General features: G+C 41.0%; 1 protein-coding gene across 1 annotated transcript in view; it reads left to right on the top strand.

Annotated features, from left to right (window-relative positions):
- The window catches only part of LOC103083893 (nebulin), a 120,982-nt gene that overhangs the window by 42,117 nt on the left and 55,329 nt on the right, over positions 1-23,536 (top strand). Inside the window, 26 exon segments of the mRNA XM_082930885.1 lie at positions 3,145-3,249; positions 3,351-3,662; positions 4,365-4,469; positions 5,017-5,115; positions 5,317-5,418; positions 5,546-5,653; positions 6,773-7,084; positions 8,420-8,524; positions 8,647-8,751; positions 9,124-9,231; positions 10,030-10,137; positions 10,239-10,352; positions 10,798-10,995; positions 11,386-11,490; positions 12,191-12,295; positions 12,393-12,497; positions 14,143-14,250; positions 16,429-16,542; positions 16,859-17,056; positions 17,393-17,497; positions 18,142-18,246; positions 19,317-19,424; positions 20,729-20,836; positions 22,235-22,342; positions 22,896-23,000; positions 23,104-23,208. Of these exon segments, the coding sequence (XP_082787011.1) occupies positions 3,145-3,249; positions 3,351-3,662; positions 4,365-4,469; positions 5,017-5,115; positions 5,317-5,418; positions 5,546-5,653; positions 6,773-7,084; positions 8,420-8,524; positions 8,647-8,751; positions 9,124-9,231; positions 10,030-10,137; positions 10,239-10,352; positions 10,798-10,995; positions 11,386-11,490; positions 12,191-12,295; positions 12,393-12,497; positions 14,143-14,250; positions 16,429-16,542; positions 16,859-17,056; positions 17,393-17,497; positions 18,142-18,246; positions 19,317-19,424; positions 20,729-20,836; positions 22,235-22,342; positions 22,896-23,000; positions 23,104-23,208 (3,360 nt within the window).

The raw sequence follows: 23,536 nt of genomic DNA, 5'->3' as shown, positions 1-23,536 counted from the left end.
AGGAATGCCAAGAGTGTCCTGTATTCAGAAACCTAATAATGTGATAAAAGAGAAAAATCGTATGCTCATTGTATTAGATTTAAAAAGACATGTGGCGGGGAGGGGGAAGGGTAAGCTGGGACCAAGTGAGAGAGTGACATGGACTAATGTACACTACCAAATGTAAAATAGATAGCTAGTGGGAAGCAGCCACATAGCACAGGGAGATCAGCTCAGTGCTTTGTGACCCACCTAGAGGGGTGGGATACGGAGGGTGGGAGGGAGACGCAAGAGGGAGGGGATATGGGGATATATGTATACATATAGCTGATTCACTTTGTTATACAGCAGAAACTAACACACCATTGTAAAGCAGTTATACTCCAATAAAGATGTTTTAAAAAAAAAAAAAAAAAGACGTGTGGGACTTCCCTGGTGGCACGTGGTTAAGAATCTGCCTGCCAATGCAGGGGACACAGGTTCAAGCCCTGGTCCGGGAAGATCCCACATGCCACGGAGCAGTTATGCCCGTGTGCCACAACTACTGAGCCTGTGCTCTAGAGCCCGTGAGTCACAACTACTGAGGCCAGCGCGCCTAGAGCCCACGCTCCGCAGCAAGAGAAGCCACTGTAATGAGAAGCCCACGCACCACAACAAAGAGTAGCCCCTGCTCGCCGCAACTAGAGAAAGACCCCATGCAGGAACGAAGACCCAATGCAGCCATAAATAAATAAATACTGATGAAAAAATTTTTTTTTAAAAAGACGTGTGAACAAATCCAATATCCATTCTTATTTTTAAAAATAAAATCTTAGCAAAATAAGAATAAATGAATATTTTCTTGTCATAACTAAGAATAAATCTCATACCAAAGGCCAGCCACATCCTCAAGTAAGTAAGCTTCTCAGTCAAGTCAGGAATAAAACAAGAATACCCATAACATTACCATTTATTAATATTTGCTGGAAGTAGCTAAGTGATAAGCTTCTTATTCACAGCAAAAATAATTACATAAGAATAAGTATAAGAGATAAATATTGGAAAGAACAAGGCAAAATTATCATTACTTGCAGAATAAATCATTACATGCCCAGGGAAAGGAAGAGTATCAACTAAAAAGTCTATTAGATAAAAAGAGAATTGGCTTACGTGGCTAGCTTCACAGTTTAAGAAAGTTCAAGAAATGTACCACCTTCATAGATGACAGAGATTTTTCTGTGTGTAGAACAAGAAGGACCTTAGAAGAAGGATATCCTACTTTAATGCAATCCACCATGGCTTGGAACTTGGCATCTTTCAAAAAATAATAAATCTTTGTGAGAGAAGGAGCCTTCCAAGCATATGCCAAACTGCACCACCAACTCTATTGTAATGAGCCTCTTGGGAACTAATTTTTTCCAAGGGCTGGGAAGAAAACAAAATTTTGAGGCATTGCTACACTTTTTTTGGGACCAGAAGCAGTATATGGTGCAGTGTACTCTTACTGCCAAGTGGCTGGATGAAGAAACAGCCAGCTCTTCACTGCAGTGTAGTCTCCTCACCCTCTTCCTTCTGAGCCATAGGTATCTTTGGCAGGGGAATTCTGAAAGTCTCATGTGCTCTCTTTTACATGATAGATTTCTCAGCTGGAGATACCAGAACCCTACCATTAATATCATGATAAAAGCAAGACTAGTAATTGAAACTATGCCAATTTAGATATTTAGATACTAATGAGAATGACTTTTGTTTTGGAAGAAATCAAACATCCTATTTGAATGTTAACCAAAATATACACTTTCTTCATACACGATGTTGCCAGTAGTATAATCTCGATAAAATCCACTATTTTAAATTATTTCCATCATTTAGAAAGTACAACTTTTGCAGAATATTTGTATATCATTTTATGGGTAACCAAGCAAATCCATGTTAAATTAACTCATTTAATCTTCACACTAATCACATGGGTAAGACTGTTATTTTGTTTTTATCGTGTGGGAAAGCTGAGACTTAAAAATATTAAGGAATTTGCCCACATTCTCAACGTTAGTAGGTGAAGAAGTTAGGTCTCAAGCCCAATTTTTTTTGTAGTTCAAATAAAAAATATATTTGACCACATAAACAAAAAAAATATGTTACATAAGAAAAAATAGTGTGACAGTATATGTAATAAAACAAAATAAATTTTAAAAGTTTAAATAACATAATTACAAATTTGCATGAAATATTCTCTAGTATAATACATTTAAATGTTGAGAACACTGTTTTCTTTTGTACAAAAAAACAAGTCAAAAACAATGTTAAAATTGGACCACCCAAAATTCATACAAGAACTTGAATGAAAATTCATATAAAACTTGTCCATTACAAGGACAAAATTTATCTAAGCACTCGTTTTTCAAATATGAAAAGGCCATGAAACTGTCAATGACTGAAATTCACTTCTCCTTTCTGCACTGTTCAAGCTCCCATAGTGATAGGTATGATTTCTGATTTATACATTTAAATTACTCTTATTTCTGAGTCTTTCTGACATCGTCAGTACAGAAGGTATCCGCTTAAATGTGAATATATTTTTAGAAGGCTATCTGTAAATCAGTCACTACTTTAACTGACTTCTCTTTACAAACAAAACAGTGCTGCACTTAGAAAATAGCCGTTACATCCAATGGTGCTTCAGAAAGAAATCTAACATTCCCAAACAATATGCCTCATCAATCGTATTAGAAGATCTAAGAAACCATACAGAGAGGAAAAAAACTCAAATGTAAAATGTTTATAATTCTGAAGATTAAAAGTTGAACTAATTAAAGAGAATTATTAAACTAGAGAAATTCAATACTAGCCTGCCAATGTCTGAACTTAAACATATCCCAGTGCTACTAATACACCAATGCAAGAAGCAGATAAACCCTTTTACATAAACCATGAACAACTACATCAAAGCTATAATTCAGAAAAAAAGAAAAGAAAGAACTCTTGTCCAGCCCAGATCTTTGGATTCCAAATATGATTTTGTTCTCCAGTACATTGGTACAGAATGATTCTTTCACCTATTCTCTTTTTTTAAACTGGTTCTGGGACTTCAAAAACGGCACCCCTCTGATATTAATTCTACTTCAACCCTTGGAGTCATTAGTAAGTTTCAATCTGGAACGATACCTTATTTTTCTTCCTCTTCAGAAAATTTACCGCGAAGGTTGGGATGAGATGAAGATGAGCTGTGATGTACGGCTGGACGCCATCCCCATCCAGGCTGCCAAGGCCTCCAGGGAGATCGCCAGTGATGTGAGTATGGCCTTGTTTAACTCCTCAGTTTTTCAAACAAATGCCCTAGGTGCATTGAGAGTTCATGCTGTGATCCATCTGCTTTGTTTTTCTGTCTCCAGTATAAATACAAGCTTGACCATGAGAAGCAGAAGGGACACTACGTGGGTACCCTCACAGCCAGGGATGACAACAAGATCCGCTGGGCCCTCATAGCTGGCAAGATTCAGAATGAAAGAGAGTACCGGCTGCACTGGGCCAAATGGAAGTCTAAGTTCCAGAGCCCTCCGGATATGCTTTCCATCACTCACTCTAAACATTGCCAGGCTCTGGTCAGCGACATTGATTATCGCAATTACCTGCACCAATGGATGTGCGTCCCTGACCAGCAGGACGTGATTCAGGCCAGGAAAGCCTACCATCTGCAAAGCGATGTGAGTGGGCTGCATTTTAGCCTGAGCTCTTGCATCATTTTCCCATGACTCCCAGAAAGTTTATGTCATTAAATCCTTGCCTCATCACTTCACATCTTTATATAGCGAAGAATTTGGTTTTGGTTAGACCTTAGAGTATGGTATCAAAATCACCAGAGCCATGAAGGATCTGGACTTTGTATCAAGAAATAAGCGGTAGTGTGAATATAGTTCTTAACTGTTTCCGGTTAAAGACAGCTACTCTGAAAATATTATTTTAATAGAATTTAAGTAGCAACAGAGGTTTAAATTGTAACTAAAATATCAGCAGTCCATGGTCAGGATGTAGTCACAGATATGCTATTTTAGTTGACACAGTATTTTTAAGTTTTGAATTAAGTTGCCAAGGTTTTTAAATCAGGGAATTTTGTGTACAAATCTAGGGGTTCCCGTTTTTATTGAAAAAAAAATGAGAGGATGCAGCTCCAGACATGCATTAGCCCTTGCAACAATAACCTGGAGCTGAACTGAGGCTAACCCCCTTTAAATAGGAAATATGTCCCCAGCTGGTTTGTCATACCACCTGGCCTCATAGTTAATTTACTTATGTTACTTGTCTGGCTGCTTGAGTATGTCATTCTTAAAATGCATTTCTCCATCAGACCAATGGATAGAATAAATATGACCAGGGTCACTGACTTCTTCCTGGTCTTATTTTCACAGGCTATTTACAAGGCTGACTTGGAATGGTTACGTGGGATCGGCTGGATGCCAGATGATTCTGTTTCTGTCAATCATGCCAAGCACGCTGCAGACATCTTCAGTGAGGTATTCCAGGATCTTATCCTGCCATTCAGCACATTTCCTAAGAGACTGAACAAAAAATATACGAGCCAAAATGCAGTCATCCCTATCAGCAGTTTTTACAATTTCAATTGCTGTCATTTAAGCCAGACGTACATTCTTCCAAAATAATCCTGTACTGTCCCTTTCACATTATGGAATCACATCCATCTACACTCAACAATGCTTAGAATTGTATAAATAGAAAACTTCTTTTGTCAGCAATAGCAATACACTTGAGAGAAGTTTGTCCAGTTGAAAAAAAAAATGCACTGAGTTCACATAATGGTACATTACATGGCTTTGGGAGCTAACCAGATCTGCTACTTTAAAATCTGTGGAAGGTGTAAGAAGGCAACCGATTTGTTAAAAAATAAAATGCTAAGAAGAAAGCCAAATTGCCAGGAAGATGCCATTGACATACGGCATTCTATGCCTCTAGTAGAGAAGGGTCCTTAAATGCAGCATATCTTTATCAACTCACACAGGACCAGAGACTACAGCTATCTGAAAGATATTTTCTTTCCCATAGAGAAAATATCGCACAAAAATAGAAACTCTCAACTTTACTCCCGTGGATGACAGAGTTGATTACGTGACAGCAAAACAAAGTGGTGAAATCCTAAATGATGTAAGTACATGACTGTCATTCTAAAATTGCTCTGTTGGGAAGATACCATTTCCAAAGCTTTTCCACTTACTTACATTCAGCGTGCAGTCATTGTCTGAGATACAGATTGTAAACGTTGAGATGAATGATGCTAGCATTTGCTTGGACAACATTATGTTTTCTTAATATCAAAGAACTTACCAACTTTATTCTCATTTCTAGATTAAATACCGAAAAAATTGGAATGACACCAAATCAAAGTACACCCTCACAGAAACCCCTCAGCTGCACGCTGCCCAGGAGGCAGCCCGAATACTAGACCAGGTATGGATTTTACCTGGATGCCTGGCACTTTGTATGGGGACAGAGGACCATAACATAACAATAGGAGACTTATCCCTCCATTCTGACTCCTTGGTTTAACCCTTTGTCATGGCTCTCTGTCTTTTAGTATCTCTACAAGGAAAGCTGGGAGAAACAAAAAGCCACGAGTTACATTTTGCCTCCGGATGCTGTGCCGTTTGTTCATGCCCATCACTCTAGTGACGTTCAGAGCGAGGTAATTTATTCTGATATGAGTGTGCTTTGCAAAGGCTGGACCTTCCCTGTGCAGGAACCCATTTATGCTAAGGCATGTAGCGTAATGGAGAGTTCCTTGTAGGCTGGCAGGCCTGGCCAGGCTTGGGGATGGTCAGAGTACCTGCTCCCTTCTGGTCCTTTTCCCATGGGCTTTTGGCATTCTTCATCTTTTTTTTCTTGGCTTCTTTAAAAACTACCGTTTGAAGTCTTTGTTTTTTCTTCTATTCCCTGCTTCCCTAAAATCTCTAAGCTTTCAAATACAATATTGCCAGAATTAGAAAATAAGTGTATATTTTTCTATTTTAAAATTGATATTTCTTTGTATCTATCTATTTATTTCAATGTTTCTGTTTTGTTTTTTAGCAAAGTGGTAAAAATAGATTTTATTTAAAAACTATAACAAAAGGGGAAAAGCAACCTCATTACAGAACTGGGCTCAAGTCCAAATACAGAAAGGACAATTGAAGATTTATAGCCAAGGAACAGTGAGGGGTCCAGTGGACGGAAAGTTACTAAAAGGAGATATCAAGGATAGGGGGATTCCTGCTAAACTCTGCTAAAATTTAACAGAATTTTTACTAAAACTGGGCTATGCAGCCCCAGCAAAGATAGAGACCAAAGTGAAGTCCTCATCAAGAAGAGGGCCCAGGGGAGCCTGACTAAAGTTTGATCAATGAGAGAGCCTGTCAGTACTTACGTGGTTCTCCTTAAATAATTGCATCTACTGAGCGAAATAATGATTATTTTATTTCTATTATTTTATACAAAAGATTTATATATAATCTTGCAATTATTTCGTGCAATCTTGTTGCTCTTTCTCTTTTACTTTTTTTAAAAAATATCTTTATTGGAGTATAATTGCTTTACAATGTTGTGTTAGTTTCTGCAGTACAACAAAGTGAATCAGCTATAAGTATACACATATCCCCATATCCCCTTCCTCTTGAGCCTCCCTCCCACCCTATTTCAATGTTTTTTGATATTTATTCTTGGGGGAGTAACACAAAAAGCTGGGGGACTGAGTCTGCTGTTGTTTCAAGCCCCCTTTGCCTTGTGTGCTTGTCAAAGCTGATGGGATCTCTGTTCTTCTTCCCACCAGCTGAAATACAAAGCTGACCATGTCAAGCAGAAAGGTCATTATGTTGGTGTCCCGACGATGAGAGATGATCCTAAACTGGTTTGGTTCGAGCACGCAGGCCAGATTCAGAATGACAGACTATACAAAGAGCACTATCATAAAACAAAGGCCAGAATCAATATACCTCCTGATATGGTGTCGGTGTTGGTGGCCAAGGAGGGGCAGGCCCTTGTCAGTGATACTGATTACCGCAATTACCTGCACCAATGGACGTGTCACCCTGATCAAAATGATGTTATTCAGGCAAGGAAGGCCTATGACCTACAAAGCGATGTAAGTGATTTTTGTTTCTTAATTATCTAGAAACGCATGGTCTACTATGAGAATCATAAGCAGCATTCTAGAACCACCAGTCTATGACACTTGGGACCATAAATACTTAGTTTGCTCTCAGAAGGTAATTAAGACTGGATATGAAGTAGAGAAAGTTTGGGAGCAGTGACGGACAGCTTTGCCTACTGACTGTGCATTTCTGAATAACTTTCAAAGTCAATTTTTAAAAAATCTGCTTTTGTACCGTCTCTGCCATCAACAGCTCCTCACATTTGCGTGGAAAATTATCAACTGATTTAAAATAATAGTTGGCTGGGGTGGGAGCTGAGATGGAGTTGGGATTTGGGCTATATTAGATGATAGTATAGTCAGGGACCTGGGAATGCCTCCTTCTTGCTTTGCTGAGCGTCTCCTTCCTCATGGCATTTATGAAGGAGTTGCTTACAAGGAATCAAAGCAAAGAGGACACAATGTACTGATGAGCTGCATGAGGCCCAGAATCCCTCATGCAGAGTTTAAAGCTGGGATGGAGAATATATCTCAGGCCACCTCCCACTGAAGGCTGAATCAAGATCTCTACCTGCCACCAGCAGTCTTTAGGGAACAGAAACACAATGCATCGATGTGATGCTCAGGTGCGCCGAGGAGCTAACCCTACCTGGGTCTTCTCATCATTACCAAAACAGAAACAGGATGTCAAAGACTGCCTGCAGCACAGGTGGTGAACTTGAACATCCCACCTCACTGGTTGCTGCAGGAGGATGACCACTGTGGAACTTTAATCAGATTAGCAACTCCTCTTCATTTGGTGTGGGATGGCCTGAGAGAATTCAGGAAGTGAGGGGGAAGGGTAGAGATGGGCTGGAGGGATGCTTCCCCCAATCCCTCAGTACATGAGCATTTACTTGTGTGATTTCCTTTACTTAGTCTAAATGCCCCCATGTATTTCTATGTAACTATAACTTCCTTGGTAAAACCTTCTCTTATGCTCACAGATGAAAACAATGGTCCCTTACCCTCAACTCCCACAGCATCTGCATGGTCTTCCTCTCATAGCCCTTAACCACTTTGCACTTTATAAGTAACTTTTCTTTACACTTAGAGGCCTTCCTTATACTTATACCTCAAATAACCTTCCATAGTTCTTCATTTATAGTAACAGGCTCAAGAGATGTTGCTCAGGTGTACAGATGAAATCATGATTGAATCAATGAGACAACAGCCACTAGAGAGAAAACCCTAAAAAGCTTCTGAAAACATTGTTTCTAACCTGCTGCTTGTCATCCTGTGCCTGAGTCATTTATACCTGCATCATGTCTCCCTTCCTGCTCTCAGAATGTCTACAAAGCTGACCTGGAGTGGCTCCGAGGCATTGGTTGGATCCCCCTGGATTCTGTAGACCATGTGAGGGTTACCAAGAACCAGGAAATGGTGACTCAGGTAAGCAAAGCCTGTTCTTACATAAGGCCTGGCCTCCTTACCTGCCATGTGGGGATATGTACCTATCCCCATGTGGGGGGGCGGGGGGGACACCTGTCTTAATCGTCTCTATTTCTTTGCAGATAAACTATAAGAAAGATGCTCTTGCCAACTATCCTAACTTTACAAGCGTGGTGGATCCTCCAGAGATTGTTCTGGCCAAGATTAACTCAGTCAATCAAAGTGATGTAAGTTTGCTTTGTGTATAATGAGATACACAAACTGGAGACTTAGTTGTCTGTAGTTGAAGAGGCTTGCATAACTCCAGATAACTGCATGTGAGACGATAGGGAGTAAATTATAAGAAAATCTTTGGCGGAGAATGTCTTAAAAGTCACTAGTAGGTGGTATACTCTACCCACTTTTAGATAATATCTAAATTATTATCCAAAACTTTCCATTATATTAGTTATAGTATAAATTATATATCATATAATGAAATTTAACCAGTTGGTTAATCTCTAAATGTAGACTAATTATTATCTTGCTAGGTAGATCTTGTGAAACTTTAAATATACATTTAGAATAATCAAAGGTTTTGTTTCGTTTTCTCCCCTCAGGTAAAATATAAAGAAACATTTAATAAATTGATAAAGGGCAAGTATAGCTTTTCTCCAGATACACCATATATCACCCATTCCAAAGACATGGGAAAACTCTACAGTACCGTAAGTTCCATTTTATGTGATGTACAACTCAGTTCCGAATTTTAAGCTCTTGTCAGTATTCACATTCTTGGCTGATTTTGTGAGCAGCTGAACTTATAAGGAGATCTATTGTTTTTGTTGTATTTAGTCTTGTTTATTAGAAGTAGCATATTATTCAGGGCAAATAGTGTTTATCCAGCTGGTTGTTTGAGCCCCTGTGATGTGCCAGGCCCTATGAGAGGCACTGAGGAGCTAAAGATCAATGAGACAAACCCTCCAGGAGCCCCTGTAAGTGAGGGAGACATTCAAATAAAGAGAGAGACAATAACCTAACAAGAGCTATGTCACTTCCGGGCGCACGTAGGACCAAGCAACTACCAACAGAGAAAAGAGAGGAAAGGCTGGTCCCTCTTTAGCAATCATGTACATATATCTCCAGCCAACAAGTGGAGGACTTACCCTCCAAATTTTAATTCAGCTAATCTAAAGGTGATGTGTGTGTAGCGTATATGTGTATATGCCGAATGGGAAGCCATCTTTGGTGATTCTCTCTCTGTGTGCAAATTTGTTTTCACTTTTATTAGAACTGTAAGTACAATTAAACTCTGTTATAAAATGCCTCAGGGTCTGTAGATTTAATTTGCAACAAGCCCAAAGACTCTGCCCTGTTCTTAGGTATGCACACTAACAGCTGTTAATGAAGATTTAAGCCTTGCCTGTAAACATGAGTATTTTACCTTGATTTTACCATTTTCTTTCAAGTGGCATCTGAAAGAAGTTGAATGCAAACTTTTGTTGATACACCTTTCTTTGTCCTAGATACTGTATAAAGGAGCATGGGAGGGAACCAAGGCCTATGGCTACACCTTGGACGAACGCTATGTTCCCATTGTTGGAGCCAAGCATGCTGACTTTGTGAACAGTGAGGTCAGTAGGACTTTTTCATTTCATAAGTTTGAGAGTCTTTCCAGCCACAAAGGGCTGGTTAGAAAGTCCCAGTGATTTTCAATGTTGCACCTATTTCACAGCTTAAATACAAAGAGACCTATGAGAAGCTGAAGGGTCACTACCTGGCTGGAAAAGAAATCACTGAGTTCCCCAACGTGGTTCACTGTCTGGATTTCCAAAAGATGAGGAGTGCGGTAAGCAAAGTTCACTGTAACAGAGGATCTGCACACTTAAGTGTAATACTAGTCTGCCTATTTATAATCTTCCCTTTGGTTCAAGATTAGCTGGGGGTGTGGGATGGTGAGGAATGAGCCACTCTTGAGACTGTCCCCCGCCCCTGCCAGTTAGCCCTGTGCACCTCTGATGGCTGTGAGTTTTCACCCTTTCCCTCCTGCCTCCTCCAAGCACAGTGAGGGCTCTGTATTTCGAAAAAGGAGAAAACAAAGTCACTCTTTACCCTGTGTTATAAAAGGATGGGAAATTTTTAAAGAAGAGTATATTAAAGTGTCATTTTTTAACCTTAGTCTATTCTAAAGGTATTGATCTATGTTGAAAATAAGACTATAAAAGGGATTGATCAGAATAATTTACATTTAATTCCTTTCTTATTTTTGTCTTTAAAAACATATTATTCTTTAGTTGAACTACAGAAGACATTATGAGGACACCAAAGCAAATATTCATATCCCCAATGATATGATGAATCATGTGCTGGCTAAAAGGTGCCAGCACATCCTCAGTGACCTGGAGTACCGACACTACTTCCACCAGTGGACGTCTCTTCCAGAAGAACCCAATGTTATTTGGGCCCAAAACGCGCAGGAGATGTTGAGTGATGTATGATGTCCTTTCTGCAGGTTGACTAAGTGACAGGCTTCACCCAGCCCTGCCTGGGGCCCCATGTTCTAATTGTCCCTGTATTCCTAAACCCTGCTGCTTTTCAATACAAAGTAGCATGAGTAAACTTTTTTGGTGTAAGGATCCCCTTGGAGCAATGAGGCACCTATGTTAAATATTTTATCTGTTCAACACTAGACTAAAACTTAGCTGTTGCTCTCTTCCTAAACTTCTTTAGGCCAGGGCATTAAAGACCTTCCAGGTGTTGAGAAACCCACCCTATGACTGCTAAGTACTAAGCACAGCCAAGGGCTGATAAGAAATTATCAAATGCTCGATTGTAAATTCAGTTAGTACCTGTCACCTTTCACAGTTTCTTCTTTCTTGCAGAACGTGTATAAAAGTGACTTGAATTGGCTGAAAGGCATTGGATGCTATGTTTGGGATACACCCCAGATCCTCCATGCCAAGAAATCATATGACCTCCAGAGTCAGGTGAGCCATCTTCTTAGAGGGACTAGCTCACTGTGGATTGATGGGCTCCACGGTGCTCTCAGTGGAGTGATAGCAAGGCTGTCCCTGTGCCCCAGAGAAAGCAGCTTTGACAGTGCATGATCTAAGGGAACCAAAGGCCCCTGCCCAATAAAACCTCTCTGGTGGCCTGTTCTGGTGCTGGCTTTCCTCAGTTTGAGTCTCTCCTGTGATTGAAGGTTATAGACATTTACAGCAGAAAGTTATCTGGGAGGTGTTTCAGAGTGAACTACTCTCAAGCATCTACACCTTAGTTGATCAGGTTAACTGGCAGGGAGTAGAATGCACATGCATACTTTGACCATAAATAGTTAAGTCTTGAAGTAAAAAGTAGACATTTGGGAAATTTCCCAGCAGAAATTCAGCTTGGACAGGGCAGACTAATGGAATGTTGAAATTGAGGGGCTGCTGTCAGGGATGGAGTATAGGCATGGAAAAACAACACAAGGAAGAAGGGACGTGGCAAAGATCTAGACTCCACTCTTGGTCAAGAGAAACTGTTAGTTTTGACAGCCATGCAAAGTCTCAAACTGTACAACGTATCCTCTGTTAGGATTAAAGCAGAAACCCAGAAATAAAGGTATATCTAAGTAGGCACAAACTGCTAAAGCTGATGGAAGACCTGCATTTTACCATTTTCAGTGACTTTTCTTTTTCTTCACAGATACAATACATGGCAGCAGGTAAAGAAAATCTAAAAAATTATAACCTGGTCACAGATACACCACTTTATGTGACTGCTCTTCAAAGCGGCATTAATGCCAGTGAGGTGTGTCTTCCTTGTACTTCTCTCCCAGGACAAGACGTTATTGTCTTTACATATTGTCAAACAATAGAAAAGAATAACCCATCCTTTTTGTCTGTAGGTGAAATATAAAGAAAATTATCATCAGATTAAAGACAAATACACGACAATTCTAGAAACGGTGGATTATGACAGAACCAAGAATCTGAAAGATCTGTATAGCAGTGTGAGTTGAGTTCTCTTTCTTTTCTCTGTATTTGAGTTACCTTTTTCACCTTTATAGACAATAAGAGATGAAAAGGGACAGACAACCTTACCCCCAAAGGTCTTTCCAATCTTTTTCCTGGACCTTTAAATTCCTACTTTATCTTGTAAGTCCTCATAGTTACAAGTAAATCAGCCCCGATTTGAATATTGTTCTATTTCATGCAATTGACTCAAATTCACCAACTCCTTCCTTATTACAGACAGGTACTGTTGAAGCTCTTCTTTGTTGACCCTAGACTTGTTTTTCCGTGGCTTCTCCCTTGGCCAGTGACTTACAGACCAACAGAGGCACACTTTTTTTCCTGCCTCTGAATTGGTTACATTTTTTTTTTTTTTTTTTTTTTTTTTTTGCGGTGCGCGGGCCTCTCACTGCTGTGGCCTCTCCCATTGTGGAGCACAGGCTCCGGACGTGCAGGCTCAGCGGCCATGGCTCACGGGCCCAGCCACTCCGCGGCGTGTGGGATCTTCCCGGACCGGGACACGAACCCGGATCCCCTGCATTGGCAGGCGGACTCTCAACCACTGCGCCACAAGGGAAGCCCTAGAGTAGGGTATTTTGTGTGCAGTTATATTTGCCTATAGCCTTAGAGTATCCAGTCAAGTTACCATTTTCCAAATTTACTTAAGTCAGTTGTTTTCTTCGCCACTTCCTTCACTGTAGTCTTGTTATACATTTGTATTACAGTCAGATTTATTTGCTACAGTTTGTATTCCATTTTAGTCACCTCCCCCATTCTGGCTGATTCTTTGGTTGGTTGTTTTAATTTGCGTACAGTAAATTTCACTCTGTGGTATGTAGTACTATGGCTTATGACAAATGCATAGAGTCATGTTTTCACCATTATAGTCAAGATACAGAAAAGTTCTGTATTACCTCCACATTGTCCCTTTGCTGCCCCTCTCCTCTCCCCTGGCACCCACAGAGCTGTTTTCTGTCCCTACAGTTTTACGTTTTCCAGAGTGTCACGTAAACGTGATCACAGTATATGATATGTAGCCGTTAGGTCTGGCTTCTTTCTCTTAGCAAAATGCATTTATGTTTTACGTACATTGCTGCCTAAATCAGTAGTTTATCCTTTTTATAGCAAAAACAATATTCCAAACCACAGTTTGTTTTTCCATTCACAGCTGAAGGATATCTGAGTTGTGTCCAGTTTTTGACAATTATGAATAAAGCTGCTATACACATTTGCATATAGGTTCTGTGTGTTCATAACTTTTTATTTCTCCTGGGTAAATAAATACCTAGAAGTAGAAACAAACATTTTTTAATCTTTATATATATTCATATATATTTTAATGTTAGTGGTTTTCATCCTCCAGGAATCCTAGACCTATGAGGGAATGAATATGGCATTGAAACCTCTGATAACTGTCAAACTGTGATAAGTGCTATGGTAGAGAACAAAATAATGGACTCTGAAATTATGGTCATGACATTAAACCTGTTATTCACTTAGGAGTACTTGGCTCCTACAGAGTGAGAAGATCTGGGGATTGCTAGGAAATGTCTGAGAAGGACAAAAATAGAGGAAAAATCCTCTGCTGGAAGCTAGCCAGATTGCATTTTTCTGTGTTCACAAGAAGATTTTTCACCCCTATAGAACCTGTACAAGGAGGCCTGGGATAAAGTGAAAGCCACCAGCTATATCCTGCCCTCCAACACCATGTCCCTGACACACGTCAAGAACCAGAAGCATCTGGCCAGCCATGTAAGTCAAGTACAGATATGATAACCTTCCCACCACCCTTTACCCTTCCCACCACCCTTTACCCTTCCCTGCCCTCCACTTCCAAAATGTTTCTGGCTGATTCCTGTGTTGCCTGTGTTGAACACCAGCAAATAACTCCAGACACTTGGTCATCACAAAGTCTGTGCACTTATGCTTCCTCTCAAGGGCCCTGAAGTCCAAAGAGAGTCACAGACACTTACATGAAGGACAGCGATGTGACCTTTTGGCTGCCTGCCTGAAAATGACATGGATGGATACACTCTATTTTAGCCAGAAATGTGAATAGGTAGAGGACATAATATGCCATACAAAATACTCTTTTCCAATAGAATTATGTGGACATTGCTATAAAAAATAAACCAGTGCTGTACAGCAGAAACTAACACAACATTGTAAATCAACTATACTTCAATAAAAGTTAATTTAAAAAATAAATAAATTGTACCCTTAAAAAAAAACAGTGCATGTGGTAACTAGTTATTGCACCAGACCCAAATACATGATTTAAAAGTAAATCATTGTCTTTATCACTATGAAATATAAAAATTTAAAAATCTTGAAATTCAATTTTTTTTTAAACAGAACTTTTCTTAGGTATAGACATAATTTTTTTAAAATCCTAAATCACATGAGCTGTTTAAATATAGTATAGTATAAAATCTTAACACTTTTAACCCTTTATGCCTAATATGTTCTTAAGTAAAACTTTTTATTGTAAAATTCCCTATAACCTTCACTGCAGTTCTAATAAGCCTAATTCTCTTTCAGAAACTTTACTTCTATTAGAGACTTTTACTTCTTAATTATGAACATTTTATGTAACACTTTAGACCAGTATTTCTCAAATCTTTTTTGACCATGACCCACACTGAGAGATTTACTTTGTACTGCAAGTCAACACACACACACACACACACACACACACACACACACACACACACACACACAACTGAAGTTTTTGTGAGTGCCTTCTGATATAAGCATTTTACAGAAGAGTACTTATTGCTACACTAAAGGCAGTGCATCCTGATCTTTCAATTCTATTCTCTTCACTTAAATGCTAATGACCCAGGAAACTGATTTCACTACTGTTTAATGGGCCTAGAGAGTTATAGTTTAGAAAAAGACGTTGTTAGACAATATATGGAATTAATTTAATTTTTACCCAGAGGAAAAATTAAATCTAAATGATTTTTCCCAGAGCCAACTCTATTTGGAAGATTGCAAACAGACTAGCCCAAAGGAGCAAGCTTTTCATTTGGGAAGAGAATTTTTGTAGATAGGATTCAGAAAGTTCAGCAAAGACTTTTTCCTTCAGTCATGAAAAAAGTCACAGAATACTATATTCTTTATAATTGAAGAATAGCTTAGATGTAAGGAGTATGTGAACCAATGTTACGGAAAATTCTGATGGGAATTTTGTTTAGTTTCCAGTCAGTGAAGGTCTTTACTGGAGTTCTGTATATATATATACATATATACTCCCATCTTTCCTTTCTTTTTTTTTTTTTTTTAACTGAGATGTGGGTCTCTGAGTTGTGAGAGAATTGTTATTTTATCATGTGCTAGGAGATTGGATCTCAACCTCTGTAAGGGCCTTACTTCCTAATTCATGAAATCATGAAGCATTAATTAATAGGCAATATGGCTTAAGAACTAGACGTTGGTTTTCCCATAGAAGTTAGTTGCACTGTATTTTTGGAAAACCTTGCAGAAACTGAAATTCAAGGATTGAGTCTCTTAAGCATCAGGCTTGTCAGTTATTAAAAAACAAAGAAATTCCTGAGTACATTTTTCATCTTTCACTTATGGTTAAGAAAAACAAAACCAATATCACAAACGAGATCATTTAAAAATTACATAATCTTTAAAAGTAGTTGTGGTAACAGTAGGAGTACCAGTATCGGTACAGGGGTTTTAAAACCGGTACCTAAAGAACGTTTACACACAGTCTGCTCTAATCCTCAGGTAATCTGGAGGCAGGCACTGTGCCACCTCTGCCTGTGGGCACAGACAAGAAAACAAGCTCAGAGAAGTGCTGACCCCAAGGTGGCCCATCTTAGAGTCGCGTCCTTCTGTTAAGTCTCATGCGTTTTTAACAATCCAGATCCATTACTCTTCAAAACTGTGTTTCTTCCTTGTATTTTCTCTCTATAGAGCAAATATCGGGAAGAATATGAAAAGTTCAAAGCTCTTTATACTTTACCCAAAAGTGTTGAAGATGATCTGAACACAGCACGGTGCCTCCGAGTTGGCAAGTTTAACATCGACGTAAGTGACCCCAAAGGCTGGCTTCAAAAGTCAAGTAACAGAGCCACGAACTATAAATCAGAACATGTTCTGTTCAACAACGCGTATGGCGTTGACCATGCACTTGTGAGGAAGCTAAGTGTTCTTTCAGCCCATACTGCTTCCCCCACTGCCATGAATCTGAAGAAAGTGTCAGAAACTTCCAGTCCCCACACTGCCCCCAACCAACTGCTGTAAATTGGTTCCCCTGACCTCTCTGGCGTCTAAGAAAGGCACGTATCACCATGATTCCTTGCGTAATTCCCTGTGTAACTGGCATGTTACGTTATCTTCACAGCGCCTGTACAGATCCGTTTATGAGAAGAACAAGATGAAAATCCACGTGGTGCCCGACATGGTAGAGATGGTTACCGCTAAGGATTCTCAGAAGAAAGTCAGCGAGATCGATTACCGCCTTCACCTCCACGAGTGGATTTGCCACCCCGACTTGCAAGTCAACAGTCACGTCAGGAAGGTCACAGACGAGATCAGCGACGTAAGCCCATTGCTTATGAAGATCTCCCCTCCCCAGACCCATACGCCCACCCTGAAGAGAGACTGACTCACCTCGTTCTTTACCTGGTTCTTCAGCTCAGCCCTCTTCCAGTATCGCTTTTCAATATACCCATAGGTCTGTCAGGAATTCGGGGCCGTCCCTGGAAGCAGGGCTCGCTATGCTGATGTCTCCATGACACCCATGGCCTCAGGGCATAATGTCTTGCTTTTCATTCCACAAGGTCATCCTGGGTCCGGAGGGTGTCCATGTCTTTGGTGTTAAAGTTACAGTAAAGTTTTCTTTTTCTGACCCCCTCCATCTGATGCAATCCCCTAGATTGTGTACAAGGATGATCTCAACTGGCTGAAAGGCATTGGTTGCTACGTCTGGGACACTCCTGAGATTCTCCACGCCAAGCATGCTTACGATCTACGCAATGATGTGAGTTTGCCTTGCTTTTTGTTTTTTTAGCTCTTTAAAGTATGTTTCCTTCTCTGTGTAGTCTAGCGTCAAGGGGAGAGTATGTAAAGTATAGACATTGTCACACCCAGCTGCATCTCAAGTGGTGCTGAGGATGGCTGAGCTGGAAGAAGATTCTGAGGAGCAGAGCGCCCATTTCTCAGGAGTGCAAACAATACAGACGAGCTGTCCCACTGTCCTCTGGTGGAGAAAGGACCCCTGACTCTTCTCGCCACCTTCTGAACTATTTTGGATATATTAATGCACACATAATCCTCATTATGAGAAAAAACTCATTTGTTAGGAGTCTTTGATGCTATAGACGGGGTCTATTTGTAAAGAGGATTAGCTAGGCAAAATAATACTATAATCAAGATTTCAGGGAGAAAGCTTAAACATTCCTAGGAAAGCAGTTGTCAAGCCTCCTAGAAGACTCAAAAAGATCCATGTGACTGTAAGCATTGATTACGCCGATTATTATAAAATTCAAGTGCATGTTAGTCTGTTGAATAAGGGCTAATGTATGTAAATGCCATGAGTTAAAAGCAACCAAACCCTCTGTGAAAACCAGCAATTTCTAATATAATGAATGGTCTAACACAGGCTTATTTTCTTCCTTTTGGCAGATCAAGTACAAAGCTCATGTGCAGAAAACAAGGAATAACTACAAGTTGGTTACTGACACTCCCATCTATGTTCAGGCTGTCAAGAGTGGGAAACAACTAAGTGACGTAAGCGCCCACTGGGAAAGTTACTGCTGGGAGAGTAAAGATAGGGCCACTGCTCCAGCAGAAGTGGGAAAAACCAAAGTAGGGCAAGGCCAGGCCTTTTCTTAAATGGGAAACCAGAGTTGGTGCCTTAGAAAGTACTTAAGAGTCTGCTCTTAGGGCTTCCCTGGTGCCGCAGTGGTTGAGAGTCCGCCTGCCGATGCAGGGGACATGGGTTCGTGCCCCGGTCCGGGAAGATCCCACATGCCGCGGAGTGGCTGGGCCCGTGAGCCGTGGCCGCTGAGCCTGTGCATCCGGAGCCTGTGCTCTGCAACGGGAGAGGTCACAACAGTGAGAGGCCTGCGTACCGCAAAAAAAAAAAAAAAGAGTCTGCTCTTATTTCCTAAAACCTGATATGTTCCATCAGTTTCCTGGGGTGGCCTTGTAAGTGATCCAAATCTATGAAATCCATGGATTTAAAAAGCTTTTAGAGCTTCCAAGGTTACTTTTGTATCCTTGTGTTGTAAGCAACGGTTTATGCCTCGTAGTATCAGCCTTCTAATACATTAGTACTCACTCTGGTAAGATGAGGAGGGGAAGGTCTCTGCAGTTACAGATGTGGCCTCTACCACACATAATCGGTGAGGCTTGAGAGGAGCTCTTAATCCCCTAAGCCTCAGCATCCTTATGCAGATGACTAGAAAGTGGATAGAAAGCACCCCCTGCAATGGCACAGTGACACAGAGCAGGCTGCCCATTTTTTTTATTAACCCCAAAGGTTAATAAGCAAATATTAAATCCCACCAATGAGTCAGGATGTGAAAACTTATTCTTTTGGAATAGGTAGTGGTAAAATACCCACTCTTCCTCTTCTTGTGCCTGAGCTGACTCTTCCACTGATTTTTCAGTGTGGGGTCCATACCCTGGCTGTGGTCCTGGTGGACAAAGCACAGTATATGAGATAGAGTTCCCAAGGCAAAGGGGAGCAGGCTATTATTTTTTATAATAGGAGACTTGGGTTTGTGTTTACTTTGCTTCTATCTAACGCTGCTGCCGTAGTCCACTCAGCTCACTCTGCTTCTCTCTGCACCCAGGCCGTCTACCACCATGACTACGTGCACAGCGTCAGAGGCAAAGTGGCTCCAACCACAAAAACTGTGGATCTGGACCGGGCCCTTCATGCATACAAGCTCCAGAGTGAGGTGAGAAATGAGACCTGGACAGAGTTCCCAGCAGAAATCCAGGACTCAGCTGACGAGGGCCAGGCCTCTGTAGAAGTGGCCTTGGCTTGGGCATCCTCAGCCTTTACAATTTACATCCTTACCTTGTAAATTGTAAAGGCTGTTTCATTCACATGAGCTAAATAAAACAAAACAAAAAACAGTGCACTGCTTGTCTTCCCTCTTGGCTGAGAGCAAGCAGTGGGCACTTTTGGAGCAATGCTTGCATAGAAGTTACATAGAACAGGGTCAGTCCACTATCTCTGCTCTCAAAAAGCTTAAAATCCAAGACAAGATGACAAAGACAAGGCATATAATCATAAAAGACTATTTATTCAGGCTTCCCTGGTCGCGCAGTGGTTGAGAGTCCACCTGCCGAGGCAGGGGACACAGGTTCGTGCCCCGGTCTGGGAAGATCCCACGTGCCGTGGAGCGGCTGGGCCCATGAGCCATGGCCGCTGAGCCTGCGTGCCCGGAGCCTGTGCTCCACAAAGGGAGAGGCCACAGCAGCCACAGCAGTGAAAGGCCCACGTACTGCAAAAAAAAAAAAAAAAAAAAAAAAAAAAAAAGACTTTATTTAATACAGTAAGAGATAAAGCTAGAAATTACTGTTGGAATTCAGAAGAGAAGGAAACTAGATTCCACTCACGTATTTAATATCCCTGTTCTTTGTTATCTGGTGGTACTACTTAGGTCTCACCTTTAATGCTACTATCCTATACTGAATGTTAAAAGTAATTTGGCTTTTAATATTTTAAATACTATTCTTACTCCTTTAGCTCCCCTGAGAGACAGACTATTTCAAATCACAGATAGAAACTCCTTTCCTCCTTCTGCCAGGAATATGAGCCTCCTGACCTGACAGCCTAACATCAAGACACTATATTTATGGGGCCCTGGGGGCTTCCAAAGATGCATCTTATAATTATGACTATCTCGGGGATTGGTGATGGCTTGAATATCAGCTAAGGGTAGGGTTAACCACAGAGGTGGCACTAGCTGCCGATTTACTTTTCCCAAATTCTTGCTGGTTGCCATGCAGTCAACCAGGCATATGTTTAGAAACACAGAAGAACCCCTTCACTCATTGCTCTTTTTTTTGAAAGCAATATGTTAAGAGTAATTTGATTCATTGCTTGACTCTTAGAATTTAGTTAATTTCTTCTTGAAATCAATTCAGTGAGTGTAAGTACACTAAGTATCAAATTGAAAACCTGGATCTGACTTGTTTAAGATCAGTCATTTGATGTAGCTCTCATTTAACCTGCTCTTCTTTGTCCCGGCAGAATCTGTACCGAAGAGCTGGCCTGCACTCCCTGCCCACTGGATATAGGCTTCCGGTTGACACCCCTCACTTCAAACACACCAAGGACACCCGATACATGAGCAGCTATGTGAGTGGTCTCCTCTTCATTAACATGGGGCTTAAAGTGGGAAGGGGGACGCTAATATTTGTTAACAGTCTATTCTCACCCCCCTAATCACACCCTGAAGTTTCAACATGATACAATGATGGGAGCAGGGAAGGGGAGACGGTGTGTTTTCTATGGGTGCTGCTCCTGCAACTCGGCAGTGCCTGGGTAGCCCAGTGGGTTAGCGCAGGATTTTCATAGGGTTGTATCTGCATCACTCAGTTACCTTGGCTTAGGGATCATGGCTGCCATGATGCCTCCACTTCTTTTGGCCTTAGCACAGAAGCATCCTGAACTATCCCAAGCCCTCTACTGGAAATGCAACTTCATACATGCACCACTGCTGTGTAGCGATAGTGTTGTCTTCCTTCTGCAACATTTCATTGCAGAAGATACAACATCACCGCATGTTCCTTTGAAAGGAAAGGCTCTGATACGTGCCCCACTACTTACCCTCTGTGCCCATTTCATAGAAATCTCAGAGGGGTAGTTAGACTCTCACTACCTGAGAGCATTGCCCAGGCATTAGCTCTGATACCAACCTTTCCCACTAGTGTCAGGTTCTCACTTGGTGAACAAGGCCTGAAGAAGCGTAGGCTATCCCAGTGACTCTGGCCTTCAGGTCATACCCACAAACCAACCATCAGCTGAAGAATGAGCTCTTCATTCCACATTGCCCTCCAGAGTCCTGGGAATCAAACCTGCTGACCAGCAAAGTCCCGTAGTCTGTGGCCCAATAATATGGTTTCCAAAGCAGAGTCACAGATTTAAACTTCTAACATCATTTTTAAATAGTCTATAAAGCCATTCATCCATCAGTCTTACAATTAGTCTTTTGTTTCGGCTTTGCATTTCTTAATTTCCTAGCCATATTGGGACTAAAAATACAGGTTTTTCTTGCATTTTGCATACCTACTTACAAACAGATTTAATCTAGACAACCCTGAGTTGTATTCCTTTCTGGACCTGGCTTTACTAGCCAATAAATAATTTTCAAGACTCAGATTATTACAAAAATTTTGTCAATGGGGCTTCCCTGGTGGCGCAGTGGTTGGGAGTCCGCCTGCCGATGCAGGGGACATGGGTTCGTGCCCCGGTCTGGGAGGATCCCATGTGCCGCGGAGCGGCTGGGCCCGTGAGCCGTGGCCGCTGAGCCTGCACGTCCGGAGCCTGTGCTCCGCAACGGGAGAGGCCACAACAGTGAGAGGCCTGCGTACCGCAAAAAAAAAAAAAAAAAAAATTTTGTCAATGACTTTTTTTCTTACTTAACGCTTAGAGAGTAATTTTCAAATGAAGGCGACAGCCCTTTTCCATTTGAGAAATGTGATGCTTACTCTCTGTTCACCCATCAGTGATCTCATTCTCACTTTGCGTCTGCAGTTCAAGTACAAAGAAGTTTATGAACACATGAAGGCAAATGGGTATACCCTTGGACCCAATGACATCCCATTTGTCAATGTCCGAAGGGTCAACAACGTTACCAGCGAGGTACTGTAAATGTTAATTCTGTGGAGGAGTTTCAGAGACCATGGTTTTGTTTGAAATGCATTAAGAATTAATTGTATTTCAGCTATAAACTTACATATCAGCAAGGAGTAAGGAGATCCTTTTTGTCACCATTTTGATACTGATATCCTGTGGCAATATTTTTTTATTTTGGTAATGCCATTGTAGAGACCCACCCCATCCATAGATTATAATGAAAATTAATTCCTTCTTTTGACATTTGTATTCAAAAATCTTTAGTAAGGTTGCATGTTAGTCTGACTCATGAACCTGGTTTTCTACATAAACTATTGGTCTGAATATCTAACCCTACTATCCAACCATCTGATAGAAAGTGGAAAGACTGTGCTCAAAATTCTTCACCCAAACAAAATAAATATCACTTTCTAGTTTTTCTAATTTCAATCATTTTCTGTATCCTAAATCTTACTTCTCATGGCTCTTTAAATATGTACAATATTTGATTGTTGATTAGTGTATAGATGCCCTCATCATCCTACACTAACCATCTGGAATGGTTTTCCCTCCGATGTAGAGACTGTATCGACAGTTGTACCACAAACTGAAAGACAAGATCCACACAACTCCCGACACACCTGAAATCCGCCAAGTCAGGAAGACACAAGAGGCTGTCAGCGAGGTGGGTATTCTCTTAGGAGAGAGGGGAGGCCATGGAACCCAGGGATGAATGTCAACCATTCGGTATCTAATTTATGTGTTTATGGGCATTTTTTTCCCTGTAGTTGATTTACAAATCAGACTTCTTCAAGATGCAAGGCCACATGATCTCTCTGCCATACACACCCCAAGTGCTGCATTGCCGCTACGTGGGAGACATCACCAGTGATGTAAGCATCTCATACGGGTCTTTTTGGAAGACTCTTACCAAGAGGCAGGCTTGCTCTCAGCATGTAAGCCAACCAGTCTTTGAGCAGCCTTTTGCATTGAGTAAACTTCTAAACTGAGTGTAGAACTTGGAGGTAAAGCAGTGTGGAAGCAGGACCCCATATTTCTCCAGCTATGGAAATAGTAGTAAGAGGACCACTTGGGAGATACAAGAATGGCTGACCACCATTCTACATTCAACACCAAATCATTACCAACTCCTCGCTCCAAGTGGCCTCTGTCCAGGTCATGTTTAGTATCTTTCTCCTACTCACCGCTGCTCCCACTCAC

This window comes from Lipotes vexillifer, unplaced genomic scaffold (genome assembly GCF_000442215.2).
Source record: "Lipotes vexillifer unplaced genomic scaffold, Lipotes_vexillifer_v1.1 scaffold193, whole genome shotgun sequence".
Taxonomy (NCBI): domain Eukaryota; kingdom Metazoa; phylum Chordata; class Mammalia; order Artiodactyla; family Lipotidae; genus Lipotes; species Lipotes vexillifer.
This window is presented reverse-complemented; position numbering and strand designations above follow the sequence as displayed.